Source organism: Nomascus leucogenys, chromosome 3, assembly GCF_006542625.1.
Source record: "Nomascus leucogenys isolate Asia chromosome 3, Asia_NLE_v1, whole genome shotgun sequence".
Taxonomy (NCBI): Eukaryota; Metazoa; Chordata; class Mammalia; order Primates; family Hylobatidae; genus Nomascus; species Nomascus leucogenys.
The window spans coordinates 117,928,777-117,948,859 of NC_044383.1; the positions used below are offsets into that span (position 1 = coordinate 117,928,777).

The following is a 20,083-nucleotide window of genomic DNA, read 5'->3' on the forward strand; positions in this document are numbered from 1 at the left end:
GTAGAGATGAGGTTTCACCATGTTAGCCAGGATGGTCTCGATCTCCTGAGCTCATGATCCGCCCTCCTTGGTCTCCCAGTGCTGGGATTACAGGCGTGAGCCATCGCACCAGCCTGAGCACCTTTTTAAAGCCAGCAGTAGCTCTAGGGCAAGGAAGGGTAAAGAGAAGGAGGCAGGTTTCCAGATGGAAGAACTAGATTCCAGCAGTTGCAAGTAGTTCTGCATTGCTGGAGCACTGAGTGCATGAAGCCATCATGTGTACAAAGGACCTTATCTGAAATGACTAAGGAGTGTGACTTTGATCTTGAAGAAAGTAGGCCGTTGGTAGATACAGGTGGCTTGAGGTGATATAGGGATATTTGCTTTTGGAGAGTTCCTTCGAGATGCTACATGGATGAGGATGGTCTAGCGCAGTGGTCCCCAACCCTTTTGGCACCAGGGACAGGTTTCATAGAAGACAGTTTTTCCAGCATGGGGGTGGGAAGGGGGGGGTGGTTTCTGAATGATTCAAGTGCATGACATTTATTGTACACTTGATTTCAGTTATTATTACACTGTAATATATAATGAAATAATTATACAACTCGTTATACTGTAGAATCAGTGGGAGCCCTGAGCTTGTTTTCTTGCAACTAGATGGTCCTATCTGGGGGCGATGGGAGACAGTGATAGATCATCAGGCGTTAGATTTTCATAAGGAGCTTACAACTTATATTCCTTGCATGGGCAGTTCACAATAGGATTCACCCTCCTATGAGAATCTAATGCCACTGCTGATCTGACGGGAGGCGGAGCTCAGGCGGTAATGCTCACTGACCCACCACTCACCTCCTGCTGTGTGGGCTGGTTCCTAACAGTCCACAGACAGGTGTGGGTCCATGGCCCAGGGGTTGGGGACCCCTAGTCTAGTGTGAAACAGGGAAGCCTGTTAGAAAGGTATGTAGTGACCCATTCAGCCCCAAGGGAGCCCATGAAGCCATGGGGATGGTGAAACTGTATATAGTGTATCACCAGGAAGGTATTATTGTTAACTTAGAAGCCACAGTTTCTAGGATAGTCTTGCTTTTATCATATTCTGTCTGACGTTTGTTCTCATTAGAACATAGGTTTTTATTTCCAGCAGTGTTAAATAAGATTAGGAGTATGTGTGTGTGCATGTGTGTGTGTCTGAGAAGGAAGATTCAGAAGTTCTGAAGGCAGGATGATCAATTCGGGAAATTGTTCAGGTTAGAGGATCTGGCTTAGAATGGTGGCAGTAGGCCGGGCATGGTAGCTCACGCCTGTAATCCCAGCACTTTGGGAAGCTGAGGTGGGTGGATCACCTCAGGTCAGGGGTTTGAGACCAGCCTGGCCAACATGGTGAAACCCCGTCTCTACTAAAAATACAGAAATTAGCCGGGTGTGGTGGCAGGCACCTGTAATCCCACTTCTTAGGAGGCTGAGGCAGGAGAATCTCTTGAACTTGGGAGGCGGGTGTTGCAGTGAGCCAAGATCACACCATTGCACTCCAGGCTGGGTGACACAGTGAGACTCCATCTCAAAAAAAAAAAAAAAGAAAGAATGGTGGCAGTTAAAGAGGAAAGGAAAGAACAAACAGGAGAGATACTGCACAGGAAGACAGGACTTGACAACTGATCTAGCTCAGGAGAGAAGTCTTGCTCATCTCCCACCTGTGTCATTACCCAGCTGTGGTAGAGAAGCCCAGCCTTGATTTCAACTGTGTTAATTAGACATGGGGAAGATAATGGAGAATTTGTTCCAAAATATTTCATATAGGACTTGGAAGTTGAGTTAATTTATGACAGATAAAATCAACCCATTTTCCAAGTGCCAGCTATCATTGTTCCATATGTAACTTCCAAAGCTAAATTAATGATTAGACATGAACATGAGGAGGTAGAGAGCAAATTTCCAAAGTTTTTACTTGGAAATAAATAGAAAATAGAGCTTTTCAAACAATATTTTAACCTTTTGCTTCTGAATGAAATTTTGCAATATTTACTATGGTTTTTAAATTGAGCTGGATTAGGAGATGGACATATTTTTAAAAAACTAGATTTTTCTGAAAATAGAAAAATAACCATAGTACGAGCATTAGAAAATTTACCTAAAAACTTGGTTCAAAAAACCTTTTTCTTTCTTTCATTAATGAACATTCTAGCTTTCCACACAGAATTTAAAACTTAATTATCTCCTACTAAATACTTCCAGTAATATTGGGAAACCAAATATCTATGCAGTAAGAATAAAAACATTTATTTATTTATAATTTAAAAAGTAGAGGCCAGGCGTGGTGGCTCATGCCTGTAATCCCAGCACTTTGGGAGGCTGAGGGGGGCGGATCGCCTGAGGTCGGGAGTTCCAGACCAGTCTGACCAACATGGAGCAACTCCATCTCTACTAAAAATACAAAATTAGCTTGGTGTGGTGGTGCATGCCTGTAGTCCCAGCTACTCAGGAGGCTGAGGCGGGAGAATTGCTTGAACCCAGGAGGCGGAGGTTGCAGTGAGCGGAGATCACACCATTGCACTCCAGCCTGGGCAACAAGAGCAAAACTCTGTCTCAAAAACAAAAGAGAGATGGTGGAGTCCTGCTATGTTGTCCAGGCTGGTCTCCAGCTCTTAGGCTCAAGCGATCCACCCACCTTGGATTCCCGAAGTGCTGGGATTACAGGTGTGAGCCACCATTCCCAGCTGAGAATAAAAACACTTTTTAAAACCTATTGTTTGGGCTGGGCATGGTGGCTCACACCTATAATCCCTGCACTTTGGGAGGCTGAGGTGGGTGGAACACTTGAGGTTAGGAGTTCCAGACTAGCCTGGCCAACATGGCAAAACCCTGTCTCTACTAAAAACACAAAAATATTAGCTGGGTGTGATGGCACATGCCTGTAGTCCCAGCTACTCGGGAGGCTGAGGCAGGAGAATCGCTTGAACCCAGGAGGTGGGGGGTTGCAGTGGGCCAAGATAATGCCACTTCACTCCAGCCTGGGTGACAGAGTGAGACTCAGTCTCAAAAATAAATAAATAAGTAAATAAATAAATAAATCCTATTGTTGTCATAGTTTTATGCCAACAATTTTATTGGAATTAACTAAGATAAGGACATGAAGTGACATCCTTAGGATATCAAACTTAATTTCCTTATGAGGCGGGACTTGTCTTGCTTTCCCCATTCCAGGTACTTACCTGGCCTCTCTTTTCTTCCCTCTACTGGGTAGAGTTGAGTGAGTGTGGCCTGGTCAGGGTTGTGATTAATTTTTTAATTTGTGATTTATTTTTATTTTCTATTTAAACTGAATTAGAGTCCGTTATGAATTTTTTTAAAGTTGATTTTTTTAAAGACACTAAATTACTGTCCTGTTGTTAGCGTCGAGTTTGTAAAAACAAACAGAAACCCCGTGGTGTGCATGTGTGTGTGTGTGTGTGTGTGTGTGTGTGTGTGTGTGTATTTGCCCTTGGGGTGAGAGGTGGGGGTGGGGAAGCAAATGAGAGAAATCTTTTAGGGCCAGCCTTTGGAAATAGGAGTCCTTTGTTCCCTTCAGAGATCAAATTTGACCCAGTATAACATTGTTGCTTTAAAAGATCTAGGTTCATTTATCACTATTTTCCAAATATGAAAAACAGCTACTTATAAAATTGTCAATACTGCTCAATTCAAAACAGTATTAAAATGTAGGCAAAAACTAATTAATTAAATTTGAAAGCTTATTCAAATAATAAAGCAACAGCCTATGGAAGAAAATCACAAAGGTAAACATAATTATAATACTAATCCCGGAATTTACAGAATATACTAGCTTCTTTTTACCAAGTACAGTTGTGTGTTGTATAACAATACTTCGGTCAACAGTGAACTGCTTATGTGATGGTGGTCCCATAAGATTATAATACTATATTCCTACTATAACTTTTCAATGTTTACATGTGCTTAGGTACACAAATCCTTACCACTGTGTTACAGCTGCCTACGGTATTCAGTACAGTAGCATGCTGTACAGGTTTGTAGCTAGGAGCAATAGGTTAGGCCACATAGCCCAGGTGTGTAGAAGGCTGTACCATCCAGGCTTGTGTAAGTGTACTCTGTGATGTCTCCACAATAATGAACTTGCGTAAGAATGCATTTCTCAGAACACAGTCCTGCCCTTAAGCAATGCATCACTGGATTATAATTAACTTGCCCTGCCTATTCTTTATTCATGCTTTCATATTATTTTTCTAGACATCTTCACTGGAAAACAGAAATTGATATTTTTCCCCAGTTGCACAGATTTATTCCTAAAGCACTGAAATGCTAAAATAACATATTAACCAAACTATTCTTCAGCATTTGGTCATTGATGTGTAAAGGTACACCCATGAGCTTGAAGACAAATTTATTTTTTTAAAAACCTGTGCCTTTATTACTAGACTTTAGTCAGTATCTATCAGTCAGAGACTTTTGAATTCTATTTATAGATCTTGGAATTTTCCTTTCTTCTCTCGTACCCTTCTGTTTGTTCCATTATGGTTATGAATTTGAGCAAGAAAATAAATATATTTATTCGTTGTTGATATAAAAATTTACTTATTCTGTTGTTGATAGAAAATATATTATTCTGTTGTTGATAAAAAAATTTACTTATAAAATTTACAGAAACTATATAAAATTCATTAAAACTTACAATATGGTCTCATATCAATATATTGATCAGTGTGTAATAACATTTTTTCTTTATAGGAGTAAATCAAATACAAATTGTGGAGGAGGCAACCATGGTTATAACAATGAGTTTAGGAGCATGGAGGTAACTTACTGCTTTTTTTTTTAACTTTTATTTTAAGTTCAGGGGTACATGTGCAGAATGTGCAGATTTGTTACATAGGTAAACATCTGTCATGGGGGTTTGTCATACAGATTATTTCAATACTCAGGTGTTAAGCCTAGTTACTGCTTTTTTAAAACAGATATTTATTGCACACCTATTTTATTATAGGCAATGTTCAAGACTCTTGAATACATCTGTGAACAAAACAGATTAAGATCCTGCCCTCATGAAGCTTTTATTCTAAGAGGGGGATACAGACAGTAGGAATAATAAAATAATATATCATTTGTTATGTCAGATGGTAAATGCTGTGGGAAATAAAGAAAAAGTAAAGGAGAGTAAGGGAGAAATTGGGAGTATTTTGGGGTACCCTGGGGGCAGTAAGCAACTTTAAATAGGGTGGAAAGAGTAAGAGTCATTAAGTTGACATTGAGCAGAGCCTTGAAAAAGGTAAAAGAATTCACCTTTCAAATATTCAGGAGACAAGTGTCCCAGGCAGAAGAAACAGCCACTGAAAAGGGCCAAAATTGGGAGTGTGCCTGATTCTATGAGTACAATGCAGCTGATAATCCCCCATAGGTAAAGCTTTGCAACCAGGTTATCTCATCTACTTCCATTTGTAACACACGCACACACACACACACACACACACTCCTTTCCAAATAGAAAAAAATGTGTTAGACCTTTTATGAATATGTTTCCTTTTATTATCACATTGTCATGGTGAGTTACATCTTTTTGTAAATATTTGAAAACGATCTCTGGAGAAAGAGCTTTACTATTAATTGGGGTACTATATAATAGTTTAATTATTGCAAGAAAAATCTATGCCTCCAATTCTTTGATGATTATCTTAATATATATATATATACACACACACCTGTTACCAAAACATAATTGCTTATCTATGTTTGATATTTTTCTTCTAATTGTTTACAGTCTAAAATAATTTGATCTGTTATAAATAATATAATCAAGTTAACATTAATTAATTCAATGTAAACCAAAATATTTAGGTCTTTTTTCCCAAAAGTATAAGAGAGAAGTATAAATGGAACAGCAGGTTAGACTTCATCTAAAAAAAAAAGTTAGCATTTTTGTATCATGTATCAACATATTTGATTAATGATACGAAACAATATGAAAAGATAATATGATGTTATATGATTAAATTTCTACTAAATATTGTGCACATATAGCAGAATTATGCTGACATTGGTTGTGTGCTGTTTGTATTCTCCTACTTTATTGGCACATGAGGTGCTATGGAGGTAGGTAGAGATAGAAGTAAATACCGCATTGATTATATTTTATTGGTATTTGTACAACATACAGGTGGAAAAATATGAAAATCGTTTTCAAAACTAAAAAAAAAATCCTTACAGAGGCCTAATACAAATAGGAGAGTAGTTACAGAAGGAAAATTTTGTCTCTTCCTATATTTGTTTTTGAATTTAGATGACATCTAATAATAATATGACTATTACCACCTAGGCTATCTTTCTGGCACATGGACCCAGTTTTAAAGAGAAGATTGAAGTTGAACCATTTGAAAATATTGAAGTCTATAACCTAATGTGTGGTAAGTATATTTAAACAAGTTTGCCAACAAAATATGGGTAGTTTTAAATATATGTAATTTGAAATTGGTAGCAAACTGAATCCCAGAGGCTGGATACTCTGTAGTGAGAAGGCAGAAAAGTAAAAAAGATGAGGCAGAATTATTCATTATTTAGAACTATTCAGCTATAAGAGTGAATTATTTTTGTTTTACTAGTAATGATAAACTTTATTTTTATTTTTGAGATGGAGTCTTGCTCTGTCACCCAGGCTGGAGAGCAGTGGTGTTATCACGGCTCACTGCAACCTCCGCCTCCTAGGTTCAAGTTATTCTCCTGTCTCAGCTTCCCAAGTAGCTGGGATTACAGGCGTGAACCACCAGGTCCGGCTACTTTTTTTTTGTATTTTTTGTAGAGATGGTGTTTCACCATGTTGGCCAGGCTGGTCTCGAACTCCTGACCTCAAGTGATCTGCCCACCTTGGCCTCCCAAAGTGCTAAGATTACAGGCATGAGCCACCATGCCCAGCCAGTAATGATAAACTTTAGATCTCAGAAGACCAACCTTTTCTATTAGTTAGTTACTAGATGATAATTTAATTTAATAAAACTTAGGTAAATAATACTTCCAACTTTTCAAAGCAAGACAAACATACCTAAAAACATAAACATTTTCTTGTAATTACAGAGAGAAGCTTTCTGGCATAAAAACATGGGAAAAAAGTCCTAGCTGGATGGACACTTGTTATTATACTCAATGTTAAAAAACCTCAAAGCATTCGAATTTTAGGAAGCCTAACCTACCTTCCTACCTGCGTGCTTGCTGCAGGCCATTGTATTAACAAATCATTTATTTACCTAGCAAGGCAATGAGTAAGCTGCAATTTCACTGTTAGCTTTAGAAATTTGGACATAAACATGCTTACAACTGTCTCTTGATGTTGTTACTGGTTTGTGGTAATTGAATGTGACTTAGAAACCAAAAGGTATTCAGTTTTTAAAACGGTGTGTTGTAGCCTTAACAACTTTCATTCTTTTTCCGCACAGCTAGGTTTATGGTCTGGATTGTTGGCCCTTTGCAGAACTGGTTAAAAGGAACTAGATAGGACTGCAGTTCCAGGAGAGATCTGTTAGGTAGCAGGCAGTTGGTAGGAATTACTTAAAAAGCTATGTTGGTGAAATATTTGTATGTTTCATAGAAACATACAAACATGCAAATTGTATGTTTCATAGAAACATACAAATGTATTTTGTGTTATGTATTTTCATAGAAAAATATGAAAAAAGCTCTTTGAATATTAAGCAAAATTCACTAGTTCCATTTTTTAAAAGTTTCTATCTTTAGAGAACTTTTATATAATTAAGTAAATGTACTACAAGGAAGATTATAAATTATTTAATTTATTTAAACTTGTTTTTATTAAGAATATAGCTTTTTATGCTAGAAAATCATAATATGCTTACAAAACAAAGTGGTGATTTAAGGAAGCTTTTCTTTGGAGAAACAGAAACCGTTCATGAAAGTTCCTCTGGCTCATCTGCAGCAACTGTTCCTATTCCTCATTTATTTCAAGAGATGGGGTTTCAGTATGTCACCTAAGCTGGCTTCAAACTCCCAGGCTCAAGCAAACCTCTTGCCTCAGCTTCTTGAGTAGCTGAGACTACAGGTGCACTGCTGCACTTGGCTAGTTCTATTCTTTAGCAAGACTAGTGATTGAAACCACGGAGAAGAAAGTCAGTAAACTGAATGGCATATAGAGTACATAGCTTCGTTACAGCAGAATTTATTAAAGGGAGTGAAAGAGTAGGTGTTTGTTTCTTCCCATCTCCCACAGAGGAGTTGTTGCTTTCCAGTATAAAGCAACTTTCAACTTATTTTTTCAAAAAACAGATCTTCTACACATTCAACCAGCACCAAACAATGGAACCCATGGTAGTTTAAACCATCTTCTGAAGGTGCCTTTTTATGAACCATCCCATGCAGAGGAGGTGTCAAAGTTTTCTGTTTGTGGCTTTGCTAATCCATTGCCCACAGAGTCTCTTGACTGTTCATGCCCTCACCTACAAAATGTAAGTAACAACTTCATGCATCCATAAGCATGTAAAGGGACAAGCTATTCTTAACCTGGGTAGCCAACAACTGGGGTAGCAACAACCAGGCTTGTGTTCTGCCTTGGATATTTACTTAGTAAATATATGTGGCTTCTCTGAACCTTATCTGGAAACAAGAAGTGAGAATGCATACATTATAAGATTAAGTATGGAAATATGCTTTGTAAACTGGAAAACACTATTTGGTAATTGTTAATGTCATTATAAACTAACTGTCCTTCACCATTCAATACAGTAATCTTCGAACTCTCTCCAGTTTTCCTTATAAACCATTCTTCCTGCAGTTTATGAATCAGATGTTCATGCCTGGTTATTTAGAGCAGAAAGAACTAGGAGGGTGTAGGGACTGTAGCCTGCTGTTTGACATACCCACTAGGGTAGGTGCTGTGGCGTATTCCTTTGCATAGCAGGGAAGAATCTGGCTGACAGTTGACACTGGGAAGGTCTTTTTAGTAAATTAGGCCCTCGGATGAGTTCAAGAGCAGGACTTCAGATCCCAGGAGAGTTTCAATAAGGTGAGGTTTTAGTGCTAGGAGAGGCCCCAAGGGCAAGGAGTCATAACAGCAGCTCAAAATACAAGGACCAAGCCTACTTGTGAGAATCAGAGCACCTGGATGGGGTTGGGATTTCAGAGTGAAATTGGAGCCCAGTTATCAGGAGTCCATCAAGCAAAAATTAATGTCAAGGGTCATTTGATGCCAAGTTCCAAATGTGTTTGTAGAACTAAATAAAAACACCTGCTGCCTCAGGTAAGAATTTTTCCTTATAGTCAGAAGTAGGTGAAGATGTCACAATCTCTATTCTTCAAAATAGCATTATACCACAGAAATAAATAACCAACCAAAGGGGCTCAACGGGACAAAAGCCTAGCAAACTTCTCAATGAAGATCAAATCCGCAACAAAGATCAGAGTAAGGGTGTGGGTTTCCTACTGACTGCTCCTGATAACCTCAAACTGCCATTAAAAAATAATAATAACATTACTTAGTGGGTATATTATTTCTCATTTTAGAGATAAACCATGCTCAGAGAAGTTAGATAAATTGTCCAAGGCCAGAGAAGCTTGTTCCATCTGACTGCAAACCCGAAGTTCTATGTAAAGAATGCCTCTTGCTATTCAGAGTGCAGTCCCAGGACCACCATCTGCATCACTTGCAAATTGGTTAGAGATGCAGAATCTCAAGCCCTACCCTAGGTTTACTGAACCGGAATCCGTATTTTAACAAAACCCTCAAATGATTGTATGCATATTAAAAGCTTAAGGAGCACTGGGATGTTCTCACCCAACTTAGTCATTGATTCCAGCAGTGATCAGAATGCTTTGCCCCATTATCAATTATCTTTTTGCAAGTTCTCTCTTCTCTCTCTCTCTCTCTCTCTCACACACACACACACACGCACACACAGACACACACACACAATGCAGGGAGCAGTAGTATCTCTGTATTTCTGAATAGTGGCAGAATCAGAATCTTAAGTTAGGCTAGCATCATTGGCAGTATAACATTTAATTGATTACTATAGACATAATCTTGATTACCCTTTAAAATACGTATTGTTACTTTGACGTATTTCCTCCCCTTTCCCATCCCTCGTTATCTTGCAGAGTATTCAGCTGGAACAAGTGAATCAAATGCTAAATCTCACCCAAGAAGAAAGTAAGTCAATAGAAAACATGTTAAGTCTTTGATATTTAGACCTAACAAAACACAATGTGGCCCTTTTAGGACTCTCCAAAATAAGCTGACAGAGGTTTCTGAACATAAAGATTTTATTGCCAATATACAAAAGGTAAAAAAAGAAAAAAAAACTCACAACAGATATAATGACACCAGTACAAGCATGGGGTAGTTCCAGTGGTTCCAGGAACAAAACGAATTCCTTGAAGCGGTTGTGACTCATCTGCAGTCCTCTATTTCCTTTCCTTAGATGTAAGCAGACTGAGCTGCCTGGATTTGAGTCCTACTTCTGTGCTTCCTGGCTGTGTGATCTGGGGCAAATCACTTAGCCTCCCTGTGCCTCAGTCTTCTCATCTGTAATAACTGTACTCACCTCATGTAGTTGTAAAATTTAAAAAGTTAATACATGGAAAGAATTTACAATTGTGCCTGGCCTGTAGCAATATTATTATTACCTGTTGTCTTTTAAGTATTCTTGTATTAAACTCACTCTGTTTCAGTTTCATCGCTTATAAGGGGATACTTACTTTATAGAGTTGCTATGAAGATTACATGAGTTAATATATGTGCCTGGTTTACAGTTAAGAGCTTAGTAAATGTACTAGTTGTTTTGATAATCTTATAATCTGCCAAGTGTTATCCCATGGCATAAATAGCCTGCAGGTTTTTTATCCATCACTAATTGATAGATTTTTAAGAAGCATACAAGTAAAAGTAAATAAATACATTAGAATGTTGTTTTAGTCCCTTCCCATTGCTATTAGGTTGGTGCAAAGTTAATTGTGTTTTTTTCTATTAAAAGTAATGGCAACAAACAGCAGGGCATGGTGGCTCATGCCTGTAATCCCAGCACTTTGGGAGGCTGAGGCAGACAGATCACTTGAGGTGAGGAGTTTGAGACCAGCCTGGCCAACATGGTGAAACTCTGTCTCTACTAAAAATACAAAAAAAAAAAAAAAAAAAAAATTAGTTGGGCATGATGGTGCACCTTGCAATCCCAGTTACTCAGGAGGAGGCTGAGATAGGAGAATCACTTGAACCCAGAAGATGGAGGTTGCAGTGAGCCGAGATCATGCCACTCCACTCCAGCTTGGGTGACACAGCAAGACTTGTTCTCAAAAGTAATGGCAAAAACCACAATTTCTTTTGCTCCAACCTAATATAACAAGATGCCATAGACTGGGTAGCTTATAAACAACAAAAATTTACTTCTCATAGTTCTGGAGGCTGGGAAGCCCAAGATCAAGTTGCCAGCAGATTTGGTTTCTGATGATGGCCTGATTCCTCATAAAGGGCCTTATTCTCACTCTGAGCTCATATAGTGGAAGGAGTGAAGGTGTCCCTAGGGTCTTTTTGATGAAAGCTCTAATCCTGCTCATGGGGGTCTTATCTCATGACTTAATCACCTCCTAAAGGTCCCACCTCCTAATACCATCACCTTTGGGATTAGGATTCCAACGTATACGTTTTAGAGAGACATAAACATTCTGATTATAAGACATAGGTTTATAAAATTCCAACATCTTCCCTATGACAATTACTAAAGTAGGTCATCTTTGTTACAAAGTATGTACTTTTGACTTTGAAGGTTTTACCTCTTCATGTACATCCTCTGAGCTGTAAAATATAAGGAATCACAGAGGGCAGGCTTCAGATCCTTGCTTAGGCTCTTGCTTGGCCAACTTACTTATGTAAACCTTAGTTTTATAATCTGTAAAATGGAGTAATAACACCAATATTATTATTATTATTATTATTAATAATTATACATAGGATTGTTGTAAAATTGAAAGAGGTTAAATATGTAAAATATTTGTTAGAGTACTTGTCATATAATAAGCCATAAGAGAATGGTAGTTATTATATGGGTAGTTATTACATGCAAAGAAGCATTTGCTAATTTCATGAATCTTTTTATTTTATGCTATTTTAATTTTAGTAACAGCAACAGTGAAAGTAAATTTGCCATTTGGGAGGCCTAGAGTACTGCAGAAGAACGTGGACCACTGTCTCCTTTACCACAGGGAATATGTCAGTGGATTTGGAAAAGCTATGAGGATGCCCATGTGGAGTTCATACACAGTCCCTCAGTTGGTAAGTTCCTGAGTCCATTGATCCATGCAGGCAAGAAGTATTTATAATCCTTTCATATTCTAAGAGTTGAATTTTGTTTTGCAGTAGAGATTCAAAGGGAGAGAACTCACTGGCCTATAGCTTGCAAAACAATGCACAAGTATTAGATAAAGGTTGTTATAGGTGCTACATGTGTGCAAAAGAGGAACACATTGTGTTTTACCTGGAGAAAATGGAAAATGTTTACAGGCCAATTGGCCAATTGGTAAGGCAGGCAGAAAAGGACATTTTAAACAGAAGCAACAGGAAGTATGGAGGAATACTATTCATTTATCATTCCCCATGTAAATCATGGGTGCACATAGAAGGTGATGATAACTAGATTATAAAGATCTTTGTATTTATTTGATTATTTAACAAGTACTTTACTATTTGTTATGTGTTATAGTAGGCACCAAATATACAAGGTGAATAAGGCATAGTTCTTCTCTGAAGGATCTGGCACTCTAGTAAGTCAGACTAGACTTACATGGACAAATGCATTATGTCACAGATCTCCAGGCTGAGGTTGAGTCCACTTGTTTAAAGCCCCTTCCCTCTTCACTGTCTGGCAAACTCTCTTGCACTAAGTAGTGCCAGGACAGTTGACTACCCTTCAGGAAGAAAACAGTAGATCCCTACCTCACACCACGCACAAAATTAAATTGCTGGTGGATTTGTAGATCTAAATAGGAACAGCAAGTCCATATTCCCTTTGTGCATATCTTTATGATCTTGGGATAGAGAAGGCTTTCTCAGGAGATAAGAAGAACAACATTAAAAATGCAGAGGAAATTGATTAGACTACATAAACATTAATGTATAACAAAATAACAAAGTTGTAGATGGAACAATATATTTGCATTGCACATAAGAAACAAGTTATGAGTATCCAGAACAGTAATTAGATTCAGAATAGCTAATAAATTTCCACCAATCAACAACAGAATGACAAGCATCTTAGTTACTATATGAACAAAGGATAGGAGCCAAGCAATTGAATCGCAATAGCAATCAGGAAAATGTAAATCAAAACAAAACTTAGGGCCAGGCGCAGTGGCTTATGCCTGTAATCCCAGCACTTTGGGAGGCCGAGGCAGGTGGATTACCTGAGGTCAAGAGTTTGAGACTAGCTTGACCAACATGGTGAAACCTCATCTCTACTAAAAACACAAAATTAGGCAGGTGGGGTGGCATATGCCTGCAATCCCAACTACTTGGGAGGCTGAGGCAGGAGAATCGCTTGAACCCGGGAGGTGGAGGTTGCAGTGAGCCAAGATTGTGCCATTACACTCCAGCCTGGGCAACAACAGTGAAACTCCATCTCAAAAAAAAAAACACAGCAACAAAACTTTAAAGTATGCCAAAAGTCAGTCCAAACACTCCTCTGGGGCAGGGATGATTTTATTTAATGTATCCTCAGCACAATAGAATTGCCCAGTAAGTGCTTATTGAATGAAATGCATTGAATGAATTAACCACAACCATTATTTTTAGACTTTTAAAGACAAAGCTATACCACCCACCACACGGGTAAATAATCAGGGAGCTATTTTTGTAGAGAAAATCTAGTATTTTAGATCCAGAGACTGATGACAAACTTATAGCTATTAATGTTTTTGCTAAGAGTACCACCTCTTTTATGGAAAGGAAATAATTGATTGCATAGGTTTACCTACTCTTCCTGTTCCAATTCAAAATTTTTGGAGAAAAATAAGCATATTTTCCTACTACTAATTAAAACTTTGTATATTCTGAAGGCCGGCTCTGTTGCTATCAATGGTTCAATTGTGGTCACTGGTAACAGTAGTAATGTTTGTTTGCCAATGTGGGCAAATATTTTACCAACAGTTACCTGAGTTCATATGGACGGTTGGTGGCAACATTACTTTCTTAATATGCACAATGTTCAGTTCGTGATTTTCTTCAACACACAACATTCCTTAAAATAACTTCTATTTTGTTATTGTTTTCAAGAGGAGTGGCATAATCAGGGTCAGTCCTATTATTTAATTTTCTATTTTGAAAATTCCAGGTATGAGGGGTTGTGTGGCATTAAAGGGAATGTTTATGTTTTTAGTACTTTTCCCCTGCTGTCTTGCATTCTTGAATTTTTATGAGCTTTGGCGGAAACCAAAGGCAGAGAGATTCTAAGTGGGCTCAGACTAGGAGTTTAATACAATTCTTCTTTGTTATTGTTTTAAAACTAGCTTCTTTGTTACCAAAAGTTCCTGTCCTTTCACTGATCCCACAGAAGTACTTGTGTATTTCTCCCTCCATGTGACAGGATGGAATTCTAGCAATTTTCTGCTTTCTAATTCAGAAATTACTCTGTTAGTGTGTTGTGGTTCAAGAAAATTACATACCAGGATGTTTTGGGATTCACATAAAAATGTTGTAAATCAGCTCTGTGTTTCAAAAAATCAAGCTTTAAATAAGCACTTTTCGGAACATGGACCCAATTGGCCTGAACCTTTAAGATTTATGGAGCTTTTGTTTTTCTGTGGTTTTGGTGGGTTTTGTAATTTTTGTTGTTATCTCAGAAGAGTTCTGGGGAAGTAGTTGTGATTTGAAATCATGGTCCTAGACCAGCTGATTCAAAACCATTAAGGTTAGTCAGGCTGTACATAGATTTTGCTTCTGGGCCTGTTCAGAAGGAAGATATGCACTAGTGTTTCTGTTGCTAGGTGAAAAATTGAAAATAAGAGCAAGAATTGTGATTATTGTTTAAAATAGGTATTTCAGAATTTAATATGAAGTCAAATAACTTTTCAGAGTAGAAATCTAGTGTACTTTGAAAAATGCCTCTCTCTCTCCCTATGTATCTATGTATCTCTCGCTCTCTCTCTCTATTTACCTATCTATAGCTATATATCTATCTGTCAATCTACACACATATCATTCCATGTTAAAAAGCCTTTTTTCTTGTTTCTAAAGATTATTTTGTGAGTCTTTAAAATAAGGGCATTATTGTATGTTGCAAACATTTTTAAACTATGAAAAAATTATTTTTCCCTGTAGAAAATAAATCATACAACAAAATAATTAAAAACATACATAGTTATTATCCTTACCATAAGGCAAAATTGTAACTATCTAATCTTCAAACAAGTAGGTTTTAACTTGTACATTCAGCCTACAGGTAAGAAGCATCTGTAACTTCAATAGAAATAATTTTATCCTCTGTTCAAGTTCTACTTTGTTTCAATGCCAGACTAAAAGTACAAGCAGCTCACGTTCCTGTCTATACTCATCATTTACTTCTCCAGAAAGATTTTGAGAGCTAAAAAGTTCACATTTTATCTGAGTGTCTGAATTCTATTTATTGCTTTCCTGACTTTCTATTCCATTGCTTCAAAAATTCCAGGGAACTCTGATAGGATGGCAGGATTGAAGATGTTTATGTGTGTGGGGTGGTGGTGGTGGTGGTTCACTAAAGTCTTCTTTATTATAGAAAGGACCTTCCTGTACGTCCCCTCCATCCTTCTAATGGGCTGCCTATTGCATAATCTCGCCTGGATAAAGGAGGCCACATCCTCATTCCTAGTATTGATGCACTTTTATTTGAGGGTTCAAGTTTGGTATGTAAGAAATAAATCTCAAGATTTTCGGTTAGCAGAAAATGTGACTTTTTTTTAGTACTTTCTGCCTGAAGCTATCCCAGTTCATTTCCCCCAGCCCAAAGTTTAAGCTACTTTGAGAACATGGTAAATATTTTGACCAACTAAGTTGTTTAAGCACAACTTTTACAGCCACAGCCTCATTAAAAATTACAATAAACTTTCTTCATTAACATTTTTATAATTTTAACTGTTAAATATAAGCATCTCAATTGCCTTACATTATGGAAAATGCATTTAGGCCTACATTTATATACTGTATATTTCTTCAAGTAAAACTTACTAATGTGAAATGTTTGAGTACAACGATAAAGATGTGTGTTAGGAAATATCAAACTCACAATATACCAGGGGTCTATGGGGCCAACTTGGTCAGCAGTCACTATTCCTTATTCTCTAATTTTACAACATACTTACGTGGTCCTTATACCAAGTGGAGAAATCTGGTCACTCAGAAATGTATACTATGATATGTTTTTGAAAGAATATAAACAAATGCTTTTAGCTTTCCAGACTCTGCCACCTGAAGAAGAGTGAAGTAAATGGTGAGAACTCATCCAACACATTTAGCACAAACGTCTTTGTATTTCTTGGTTTACTTCTTGTTTTGGTGGACTATATCACTCAGGAGCTTCCTGAGAAAGAAAAAGGGGAAGATACATTCTTGAGAGTTTTTGTGTCTCAACATGTTTTTTCTCTGCCTATACACTTAATTGGTGTTTTAGCTGGTTTCAGAATTTTAGAAATAATTTTTCTTCAAAATTAGTAAGACGGGCCAAGCGCAGTGGCTCACGCCTGTAATCCCAGCACTTTGGGACGCTGAGCAGATGGATCACCTGAGGTCAGGCGTTTGAGACCAGCCTGGCCAACATGGCAAAACCCTGTTTCTACTAAAGATACAAAAATTAGCTGGGCGTGGTGGCGCATGCCTGTAATCCCAGCTACTTGGGAAGCTGAGGCAGGAGAATCAGTGGAAGCTGAGGCAGGAGAATCAGTTGAACCCAGGAGACAGAGGTAGCAGTGAGCCAAGATTGTGCCACAGAGTGAGACTCCATCTCAAAAAAAAAAAAAAAAAAAAAAAAAGTTAGACTTCCTGGGCTGATTCTCTAATGTGTTTGAATTTTTCCCATCTTTGTCTTTAATTCCACCTTTTGAGTCATGTCTGCAACTTTATCCTCTAGATCTTATTGAGTGTTTTCTTTTGGCTGTCATATTTTGAAATCCCAAGAGCTCTTTCTGTTACCTTTTCCCTTTTTAAACAATGCCTCTGTTCCTTCTTTATGGATGCCATATACACTCTCAACTCTCTGAGAAAAGAGTTTTCTTCTGGCTTCCGCATTGTCTCTTTTTCTTCTCCCTTATTCCCCAGTGTCCTTGGCTGTCAGCTTCTATTTTAAGAGTTAGGCACTAAACTATATGGCCGGGTCTTTCCAGTCTATAAGCTTCACTATAGGTTGATCAGGAAGAGAACCAGCCATTTTGTTGAGGACTCCATACTGACAGTATCTAGTTTCCTTTCAGGCTGGTTGTTTTCCAAAGAGAGGATACTTCTAATCTGACTCAGCATATACAATTTTCAGGCTAAATGGGCAAACAGATTGGAGAATCTTATCATTCAGCAATAGAGTTTTATTTAATCCCATTGCTTTCAGTATGGTGCACCTGCTCTTGGCTGTGCCTTGTGTCTTTTAGTCTGATCATCCCTCTGGTTTAAACTCTCCAGAGAGTAAACATACTGTCTAGCCCTTTTTGCAGACTTTTTCAATCTATCCTCTATTTCAAGCCTTATGCAAACTCTTGTCTTTAGGACTCCAAGTTCTACCCTTCTGGGGTTCTACAGTAGGACTTTCTTGGTGCTTTCCCCAAACATAAGCTCTTGGTAGTCAGTGTTTACTGGTCTACCAAATCAGGTTATTATTTATCTGATTTCCAGCTTTTGAATATTCCCTGTCATCTCTTATGTGTTTTCATTATTACTGTCTTCTTAATGGAATTTAAGAAAGGAGCAAGATAAATGTATGTGTTCAATCAATTTGAGAAGTTTTCTAGCTGGAGCTTTGTATTATGTTAGGGATACAGTCTCTGCTTTGCTTTTTCTGGACTTTTCTCATCTTCAGCTCCCACTTGTTCTATACCTCAGCATGGTGCTCTCCTGGCTACAAAGACAGCATACAGTGTATGTTGCCTCTTCCTTTGTGAATTGAACTCAGAGGTTTTAGACAACATAGCTAATTTTGCTTTCAGCACAATGCAGTGAATAAAGGAAGGTCATCCTAATTTAACTTAACCTTCATTTTTTATAAATTATTTCAAGTTTTATTAAGAAAGATATCCAGGAAATAAAGGGTATTCAATTAGGAAAAGAGGAAGTCAAATTGTCCCTGTTTGCAGATGACATGATTGTATATCCAGAAAACCCCATTGTCTCAGCCCAAAATCTCCTTAAGGTGATTAGCAACTTCAGCAAAGTCTCAGGATACAAAATCAATGTACAAAAATCACAAGCATTCTTGTACACCAATCACAGACAAACAGAGAGCCAAATCATGAGTGAACTCACATTCACAATTGCTTCAAAGAGAATAAAATACCTAGGAATCCAACTTACAAGGGATGTGAAGGACCTCTTCAAGGACAACTACAAACCACTGCTCAATGAAATAAAAGAGGATACAAACAAATGGAAGAACATTCCATGCTCATGGGTTGGAAGAATCAATATCGTGAAAATGGCCATACTGCCCAAGGTAATTTATAGATTCAATGACATCCCCATCAAGCTACCAATGACTTTCTTCACAGAATTGGAAAAAACTACTTTAAAGTTCATATGGAACCAAAAAAGAGCCCGCATCGCCAAGTCAATCCTAAGCCAAAAGAACATAGCTGGAGGCATCATGCTACCTGACTTCAAACTATACTACAAGGCTACAGTAACCAAAACAGTATGGTACTGGTACCACAACAGAGACATAGATCAATGGGACAGAACAGAGCCCTCAGAAATAATGCCACATATCTACAACTATCTGATCTTTGACAAACCTGACAAAAACAAGAAATGGGGAAAGGATTCCCTATTTAATAAATGGTGCTGGGAAAACTGGCTAGCCATATGTAGAAAGCTGAAACTGGATCCCTTCCTTACACTTTATACAAAAATTAATTCAAGATGGATTAAAGACTTACATGTTAGACCTAAAACCATAAAAACCCTAGAAGAAAACTTAGGCAATACCATTCAGGACATAGGCATGGGCAAGGACTTCATGTCTAAAACACCAAAAGCAATGGCAACAAAAGCCAAAATTGACAAATGGGATCTAATTAAACTAAAGAGCTTCTGCACAGCAAAAGAAACTACCATCAGAATGAACAGGCAACCTACAGAATGGGAGAAAATTTTTGCAACCTACTCATATGACAAAGGGCTAATATCCAGAATCTACAATTAACTCAAACAAATTTACAAGAAAAAAACAACCCCATCAAAAAGTGGACGAAGGATATGAACAGACACTTCTCAAAAGAAGACATTTATGCAGCCAAAAAACACATGAAAAAATGCTCATCATCACTGGCCATCAGAGAAATACAAATCAAAACCACAATGAGATACCATCTCACACCAGTTAGAATGGCCATCATTAAAAAGTCAGGAAACAACAGGTGCTGGAGAGGATGTGGAGAAATAGGAACACTTTTACACTGTTGGTGGGACTGTAAGCTAGTTCAACCATTGTGGAAGTCAGTGTGGCGATTCCTCAGGGATCTAGCACTAGAAATACCATTTGACCCAGCCATCCCATTACTGGGTATATACCCAAAGGACTATAAATCATGCTGCTATAAAGACGCATGCACACGTATGTTTATTGCAGCACTATTCACAATAGCAAAGACTTGGAACCAACCCAAATGTCCAACAACAATAGACTGGATTAAGAAAATGTGGCACATATACACCATGGAATACTATGCAGCCATAAAAAAATGATGAGTTCATGTCCTTTGTAGGGACATGGATGAAACTGGAAAACATCATTCTCGGTAAACTATCGCAAGGACAAAAAACCAAACACCACATGTTCTCACTCATAGGTGGGAATTGAACAATGAGAACTCATGGACACAGGAAGGGGAACATCACACTCCGGGGACTGTTGTGGGGTGGGGGGAGGGGGGAGGGACAGCA

At 37.9% G+C, this 20,083-nt stretch overlaps 1 protein-coding gene across 2 annotated transcripts in view; it reads left to right on the plus strand.

Annotated features, from left to right (window-relative positions):
* Nucleotides 1-20,083, plus strand: part of ENPP3 (ectonucleotide pyrophosphatase/phosphodiesterase 3) — a 94,004-nt gene that overhangs the window by 58,253 nt on the left and 15,668 nt on the right. For both annotated transcript variants that reach the window (XR_004027939.1, XM_003255717.4), the window contains 5 exons: nucleotides 4,720-4,786; nucleotides 6,302-6,389; nucleotides 8,257-8,435; nucleotides 10,084-10,135; nucleotides 12,096-12,250. Coding sequence is in view for 1 of the 2 variants with exons in the window: in XM_003255717.4 (XP_003255765.2) it covers nucleotides 4,720-4,786; nucleotides 6,302-6,389; nucleotides 8,257-8,435; nucleotides 10,084-10,135; nucleotides 12,096-12,250 (541 nt within the window). In the remaining variant the exon portion in view is untranslated. The remainder of the gene's footprint in view (nucleotides 1-4,719; nucleotides 4,787-6,301; nucleotides 6,390-8,256; nucleotides 8,436-10,083; nucleotides 10,136-12,095; nucleotides 12,251-20,083) is intronic.